This window comes from Phallusia mammillata, chromosome 3, assembly GCF_965637545.1.
Source record: "Phallusia mammillata chromosome 3, kaPhaMamm4.hap1.1, whole genome shotgun sequence".
NCBI classification, from domain to species: Eukaryota; Metazoa; Chordata; class Ascidiacea; order Phlebobranchia; family Ascidiidae; genus Phallusia; species Phallusia mammillata.
Genome location: NC_137254.1, coordinates 20826689 through 20835066, shown reverse-complemented (window position 1 = coordinate 20835066; position 8378 = coordinate 20826689). Strand labels below are relative to the sequence as shown.

Here is an 8378-nt window from a genome sequence, read left to right as displayed (position 1 = left end):
AAAAAGCGTTGTCTTGCCGGCGTTTTCAACGCTACCCGTTAATTAAACCAACGTGGTCTTAGCCCGACTTTGTCGTAGAATTAACTTTCAGTGACGTTTTTTGGCGCAGATCTGATGTCACTTTGTACAATCTGTTTACAAATAAATCCGTTGGAGCATACGCGTAGAAAAAAATCCTGGCCTATATAAACCCAGGCACCAACAGTAACTCAGTATCAAGTTAACAACTACTACTAGCACAGCAAAGCATTTGAACAAATGGAACAATATCGATGATTTTGAAATTGAGGAAATTTTTATTATAAATTCAGTCAGTGGGCTGCAAGAGAAAATAATAAATAGGCAATTCGAAAGTTTTGTTTCAATTATCAGTTCGCCGATGAGTTTAAAGTTTCTTCAGCCAAGACTAAAATAAAAAACTCTTTTTTGTTTTAGGTATTTGTATACCATTTATTTCAAAAAATCGTGAAAAACGATCTTACTGTGCCTGCAAAAGTATTTTTTATCGCCTTCAAATTAACAAAATCGCAGCAAATCTCACTAAAATGAAGCTTCTTATCCTTCTGTCTCTTTTTGCTCTCGGAAATTGCAGTTTTCAAGCTGTCTTCTCGTTACTAGGCGGAGAAGAAAACTGTGGTATGTACATTGTTTAAGATTTGAAATAGAGTTTAATTCAGTCATTAACTGTTACACTAATCCATTGAAGCAACTGTTAGCATTCTGAGTAGGCTTATAATATTCGGGTTTAAACTATAAAGAATCTATTAAAAATGAAATTTTCTGTTTTGATTTCAGATTCTAAATGCTCGGATCGTATTGGACTTTGCAGCCATTCGATTATGAAAGCCAAATGCCACTCCCCTGGGCTGCTGGGATATTTAATCAAATCGTGGTGTTCCCAATCCTGTGGGGTTTGCAAGCCCTGCACTGAAATCGCACCAAGAATTTGCAACACCAGTAAGTGAATTTCCTATCAATTAATTTCAAAAATGCTTAAATAAAAGTTATGCTAAAACAAACTGAAAGAAAATTCTATTCTAACATAAACAACAAGTGGGTTACAAAATTTCATAAAAATCAAAAACGAAAGTTCTATTTGTCTGTACGCTAACAAAAAATATTTATTTCCTGTAGAAAACGACACCTGTGTTGACCATAACAAACTCTGCCCGGCGTTTTTCGCGCCAAGGTTTTGCCATGAAAACGACTGGAGCGGTTACATCAGAAATCTTTGCCCGAAATCTTGTCATGTGTGTGCCCCTTGCTCTTTGCCGGTGCCTATCAAAAACGAATGTGACAAAGGTATTAGTTACTGATCTTTGCAAATTAAAGCAGGCGCTACACAAACGCTGATAGAGTCTTACGTAGTATCACCAAAAGTAGCAGAAATGATTTGGTTTTCTGGCTTGACAATATGTTTTAATGTATATTGCCTCTCGTAACATAGGAGAATAGTAAGCACACGTGGTTTAGTCAATGTATGCAAAATGAAAAAATGATCGCAAACTCTCATTTATTCTTCAATGTAGATTGCAAAGATGAAGGAGAACATTGTCACTACTGGAAAGGAGAAGGTCATTGTGGTGTGCACTCCATTCATTACGAATACATGAGCGGAAGCTGTAAAAAATCTTGTGGCATCTGTAAATCATGCGGACAACCACCTGTTCACAAATCACCAGCATACCTTCCAGCAACCAGAAAACCATTGCCAGCCACTCAACGACCAGCAGCAACCAGAAGACCAGCTGCAACCAGAAGACCAGCTGCTACTCGACGACCAGCAACTACCAGACGTCCCGAGACAAAACGACCAGACAGTAAGCTGATTTTTCATCTGGTTCTTGTTTAAACGCAACTATAGACACTTAGTTTTGACGAGCAAATGTTTACTTTTATACACAAATGCATGGGGTAATAGAATGTGACCATTTGTTGTTGTTTTTTCGTAAACTGAACCATCCTCTTTGTGTGATTTTATAGATGTTCTGCAAACTTGTGAAGAACCTGAACTCCAGGGCGTGTCTCAGGCTCAGCAATGTTTGAACGCACACAACTATTATCGTTGTCTGCACGGAGTTGGAAAACTGCAGTACGACAGTTCTCTGCAACGAAGCGCTCAACTTTATGCCAACAAGCTTGCTAGCATCGGATATCTAAAATCATCTACTATCAGTAAATATTTCAAGTTATATCTTATTCAACAAAATGTATTGTGTTTAAAGCCGCCTTAAATAAGCTCTTGTAAAAATGTTTCCTTTAGTTCTGTTTCTTTGATTTCTCCTGTATTTTAGGCTTGGACCGAGGTAGCAACGTCGGAGAAAACTTGGCCATGAAACATGCCCAGAACAACCGTTACTCTTTAGGTCAAGCTGTTACCGAATGGTATTCCGAGGGTATGCTGTACGATTACAACAACGAGCAAGCCACACCTGAAACAGGTAAATAGAAAACTCCAGTTTATCATACCAGTCTAATTAATACGCATCTCCAGTCTAATAAATATGATCAGTTTTCTACTCGAATAAGGAACTGAAGATGCTTTTAGGCGAAATATTTATATTCCACGACATTTATGGACTGATTTTGTTACTATTACAATCTCTTCCATTCTTTGTTAATTTTACTAGACACCACATTAACCACTTTGATCTTGCAGAGCAATTCACCCAGATGATGTGGAAAGACACCACCCGTGTTGGTTGTGCGATTCGCAAAGTAGGCGACAACTTTTACGCTGTTGCTCACTACCGAGAAATGGGAAACGTGCCTGGCTTTTTCATGGACAACATTCCAATGCCCCATGAAGGTAACATATCAAAGAGCATTACTTATAGTTTTACATTTACCCACAGATAAGTTCTGGAACGTGTAATTGTAATTGATGTTTGTGGCCTCGTGCAAATTTATCTTTTATCGGCCAATTAACTAGCTAAATGTTTATGGCCAACAAATGTTTACCCTCAAAGCATACCAAAAAAATTTAATATTTTAATTTTTTTAATTATTCAATTTTTTAGGTCGCTGCGATGCTTTGTGTTTGAACGGGGCTTGTCAGGGTGAACAGGGAAACTCCCAAGTATCCAAATGTCAATGCAATGATCGAACCGACTCCCCAAGATGTGGAGGACCATGTATTGCATTGTGTCCCAGACCCCGAGACCACGAGGGTGACTGGGAAACCACCTGTTCTGGATCAGTTGTGTGCACCTGCAACAGCAAAGTGGATCCCAGAACTGGCATCTTGCCCGGCGCCATCTGCAGATAAATAACCACTCCAAACTATTAATGTTTCTACTCCATCAAATATTTACCAGTAATTTACTTTGATTTGCCATCAGCCGTTTATAAGTTCCGTATGGCATACTTTGTTGCGATTTTATTTTCCTTGCTTGATTTGTTTACTCGCCGTTGAGGCTTTTAACGTGATTTCGGTCGCAGCCAATCAACGTGCGAGTTCATCATCACGTGATGTAATTAGTCACGTGATCGACCAGATGCTTTAAACGTAGCAAACTGGCCGAGAGATGATTTTTGCTCAAACTCAGGTTGTTTAAACATTGTGCTAAACACACATGTCCTTGCCCTCTTTTTTGAAAATAAGATGTTTTTACATATCAGTATTTTCACCCGTTTTTATGTACTTCTTTACCGCAATATATTTATTTCGCGAATTGTTTTTGTTTTGTCTTAATAAACATATCAAAATTACAATTGTGTTACCGCTCGACAGAGTTGTATGTCGGGCCGGGTTCGGGCTTGGATTTTTTCAAAAAAACGGGCCTGATTCGGACCTGACTTTACATTTTGCGTCAGTATTTTATTAAAAAAAATTAACTAGCAGCCCTTAAAGGCCTTGTTCGAGATAAAAAATCTAATGTGTTGGCTTTCTTGGTCTTTTCTAAAGCTCCAATGTATAGGACTGTCAATCAAACTTTCGGGCCTTAACAGGCTTCTCAAAAACGATTCAGGCTCGGACCGGGTTTCGGGCTCGTACTTTGGGGTTCGGGCCGGGTTCGGGCACCAATTTCAGGCCCGTTTACAACTCTGCCCATACTGTCACCCCAAAACTGCAAACGGTCTAGAACCCTGCGATAACGACTTACAAAAAAAAGTCTAAAAACTTTAATGGTTGAACAAATTATTCGTGTCGGGTATTGATTAAGCGCCATACATGTGTGCTGCTATACTTGACACAAACGTAATGATAGATACTCTATGTCATTGCTTTGTTGTGTGTTTCACAAAACAATTGCCGTTGTGTTATCACACAGTTTTAACGGGAACGTTGTATTTTCACTTGTTCTGCGAATATTATCTTTGTTACAGATAGTATTCTGATGTGTTACCATTCATATGCTTGACTTTACATTGTTGTCACCTTAGTTATGTCGCCTAACATTCAAAGTTCGAAATAGGTTGGTTTGTTTTGTTGCACATTTGTTTTGATTCCCTCACGCTCGTTTTGTTTCAATTCGTTGCTGTGTAATACGACATAAGTACATATCGTTTATTAGCTTACAAGTGTGTTAAATTTTTATTTTGTCACCATCATTTGACGTCATAATATATTTCTATGTCGTTTCGCTGTAACGAATTGTCGAGGAGACGTGGCCTCACGCAGCTGAGAAGCCGGAAGTTATGGAGTTGGAGATGAGCGGTGGTTCTGTCGCGACTGTCTAAGCTGCTTGCGCGTTTATCGTTTTACTGTTTTAATATTTTATCAAGTTAATTTGGGAACTGACAGCCCGTTGTTGCAGCAGAACTGAAAAAAGGCGTAACAATAATAGTTTTAACTGTCAAAAACGAATTAGCAGTACCTGCAAAAAATACCAATATTTACTGCAGACTGTTTGGGCATAGTTGTAAAACAGTAAGTTTTAGTATAAAAATCATTTTCGAATAACGTGTTTACAACCATGTACACCACTAAATGCAAACAAGTCTGTCAATTTTACATTCCTAGGTAAGCTATTTAGCGACTAATATATACTTTATTTTACTTCTGTAAGTCATTGTTGACAAGAAATAACTGTTTGTGAAAAAAAAATAGTTTAAGAAGTACATTAAAGGTTAAACCATCTAATCAGCCTATAAGGCAGGGGTCGCCAACCTTTACCACTCTAAGAGCAATTGGAACTTGTTACACAAGGACATGGTAAAAAACGCTGGGAGCCACAAAGCCGTTTTGAAATTTGAAATGAAATCCCACTGCAAAAACGTCGATTTTTGTTGTTAGTCAGTTTCTTGCATATTAAGGAATTTTAGAGATAATATACTTTGCTGAAGCATTGGTTTAGCAACGTTTAAAAATGTTTCGTCACGTTGCTGTTTCTTTGTATCACCTAAAATAACCATTTGTTGCAGTACAAATGCAGTGTACACAATAATGGCTAAACATTGACTGGCAACAATTGTGTGTTTGGCGTCATAAACAAGGTGCTAAGCAAAACAGGTCGGAGTTTTTAGCCGCACGCTTGTTTAAAAGCAAAATCGTTTCTGAGTTTCATCAGATTTTACGATGTTTTGAACCATACCGCTACAAACAAACCAAAATATCCAGGGTGGCAGCCACGTTGCTTGAAAAATCCAAGGATGCGGTGCCACCCCGCCACCGCCTGTTCGGCGCCTACGATTGTAGCATTGAACATTGTGTTTCCTTTGATTTTTGTTTCTTTGTTTCGCACGTATTATGACACATCAATAGGGTACTGTTGCGCGCGCACACACACACACTGCAAACCGAAACAATAACCTCACATTGTGCGTTAACCTGCACTTCGCCACTTTGATTCTTTCATACTTAACGTTTCATGGTATACAGTAGACCAGTGGTTCTTAACCTTTTTTCCTTGCTGCACCCCTTTCAAATCACCAACCAATTTTCGCACCCCCTTTCAAATCACTGACCAATTTTCGCTCCCCCTTCTGTAATTGCTTAAATAGAATAGACCTAACCAACCTTAATGATTCAGCATCCCCGCACCCCCTAGGAACAGTTCTCGCACCCCTTGGGGGTGCGTGCACCCCAGGTTAAGAACCCCTGCAGTAGACAGTGGTAGGATTCAATTTTTTTGTCAGTCGGTCCTATCACAAAAGTCTTATTTTTCAGCCGGTCCTGTTACAAAAAGTCCATTGACAGTAACCGGTAACGCTAACCGGTTCGCGGATCTTATAAAATTTCGTGAGACGGTTGATTGTACAGAACCGGTGCGAACCAGCTGAATCCCACCACTGGGTATAGACGTGGTTAATTGTAGCTACTGTAATCGGTTTGGCTCATGTTATTGCAATGCAATTTTCATTTTCGACTTTGTGTCACATTTTTCGACTTTGTGTCACAGAATGTGTATTCAAAACATCTGGGAATTTTTAAAAAATGGCATGCATCAGAGGGATCAAAGAGGCGCATGCCGATCTGGAGCCGCGGGAAGGCGACCCCTGCTATAAGGCAACCTGTAAGTGTTGATGTTGGCTTCATTTGAAGTGTCAGGAAACCTTTAATTCAATACAAGTAAGCCACGTTTGCTTCGTGCAGTTACCAAACTCAGTGTAAACAGGCGTAGCCGGTAACTCAATCTTTCTAACAATAGTTTGTCCCAAACTGTGGTGCAGGTACCTTTACTGCTAAGCAGTGTTTCATACCGGAACGGAACGAAATCAAATAACGTTATTCGTTCTGAGCAAATTATTTATTTCGTTCTGGACCGATATTTTCATTTCGTTCCGGTCTGACCGAAATAAAATTATAACGGTATTTTTCGGTATTTCGGTCTTAACAAAAAAACATTTCTTTGTGGTCTTTACAACTATTAAGCGAAAACGAAAAAAAAGTTGCAACACACAACAATTATTGTCGGTAGTTGTTACGTCACATAACATTTGTCAATGATGGTCAAACGGATGTAAATTGTGGAGCTTCAATTTTTATTATAGTTCAACGGCGCGAAATTTTCAGCAATTGTTTCATAATAAATGTCCAGAACGAAATACCGGAATAAAAAATAACGGTAGCCTATTTCGTTCCGTTCCGGTATCTTGAATTTTTTTTATTTCGGTATTTCGTTCCGGTATTTGAGCCAAAAATTATTTATTTCGTTCCGGTATAACGTACCGTTCCGTTCCGGTATGAAACACTGCTGCTAAGGTACGTAAGTTTACTTTAGTAGATAACAGCTAAATGAAAATGGTACAATTAAGATCATGTATTGTACATTCTTGGCACGGATTAGTTCTATTCGTATATGACGCGTTTATGGAGCTTCGAAGAGTTCTGTATGGGTAACACAAGAAAGTTCAACCAAGAAAAATTAAAGTTTATAAGCAAGTGTTGCCACGTAATATTTATGCAACAGCCAGTGTAACTTATAGTTCCTTATCCTACATATTACAGAGTTGCAATAAGGACTACCCGCTGTTTCAAATAAAGTGTTCCCACATTATAGATAATATTACAAAATAAGTAGGCTATACATGTTACCGTAAGCCAATTAAATGTAATTAACATTCGAGATAGTGATTTTCTTTTGACGTTATGGTGTAGCGATTGCGACGTAATTTGTGCAAACTTTGCAATAGTTGTTTACCGAAATAGCTCGTATTGACTCGCTAGCTCAAAGCTTGCGAGGAAGTTAAAATGTGTAGCGACCAAACTATTTTGACAAATCATGTTCGGGCTTCCTGTCGCAGTTAATAAGAAAGTAAATGCGACTTTGTGATCTGGTGTTTGCGAACTTTTATCGTATGTTTTGTTCTGTGCTGTGATAGTTTTAAACTCAGTTCGCGGATGTAGAGTTTGTAGTTAAAATAACCAAGATCAGAATTAAAAATTATTTTTTATTTTCGATATTTCTATGCCATTTATTTCAAAAACTCGTGAAAAACGATCTTATACTGGGCTTGCAAAAGTTTTTTATCGCCTTCAAATTAACAAATTCGCTAAAAAATGAAGCTTTTTATCCTTCTGTCTCTTGTCGCTCTCGGAAATTGCACTTTTCAAGCTACTGTCCGCTCATTACTAGGTGCTGCATGGAAAAGAAAACTGTGGTATGTACATTGTTTAAGATTAGATAGTGAGTTTATTACAACTGACTAACGCATTTAATGTAACTGCTGGGAATCGGAGTAATTTTAGGCTAAAACTAAAAAGAAGTTATTAAAAATGGCTAACAAGAAACATGTTATTCGTGCAGAAAACGACACCTGTGTTGACAAAAACAGACTGTGCCCGGCGTTTTACGCGCCGAAGTTTTGCCATGACAACAACTTGAGAGGTTCCATCAGAAGACTTTGCCCAAAATCTTGCCATGTGTGTGCCCCTTGCTCTCTTCCAGCAACCAATGGACCAGTGCCAGCCATTTAAAGACCATCAGGAACCA

General features: G+C 38.6%; 1 protein-coding gene across 1 annotated transcript; it reads left to right on the top strand.

The window, feature by feature from the left end:
* The first annotated feature begins 425 nt into the window (after positions 1 to 425).
* Positions 426 to 3708, top strand: LOC145218566 (uncharacterized). The gene is made up of 8 exons (XM_080085981.1): positions 426 to 636; positions 796 to 957; positions 1135 to 1302; positions 1530 to 1820; positions 1984 to 2175; positions 2295 to 2441; positions 2660 to 2809; positions 3021 to 3708. The coding sequence occupies exons 1-8, from the start codon at positions 546 to 548 to the stop codon at positions 3266 to 3268; spliced, it is 1449 nt and encodes a 482-aa protein (XP_079942107.1). The 5' UTR covers positions 426 to 545; the 3' UTR covers positions 3269 to 3708.
* Positions 3709 to 8378: the final 4670 nt, after the last annotated feature.

Bases quoted from the DNA above. Each gene is read 5' to 3' on its own strand.
- LOC145218566 (XM_080085981.1), top strand. From the start codon at position 546: ATGAAGCTTCTTATCCTTCTGTCTCTTTTTGCTCTCGGAAATTGCAGT. The intron at 637-795 runs GTATGTACATTG...TTTTGATTTCAG, and splicing joins AGGCGGAGAAGAAAACTGTG to ATTCTAAATGCTCGGATCGT. The intron at 2,442-2,659 runs GTAAATAGAAAA...TTGATCTTGCAG, and splicing joins GCAAGCCACACCTGAAACAG to AGCAATTCACCCAGATGATG.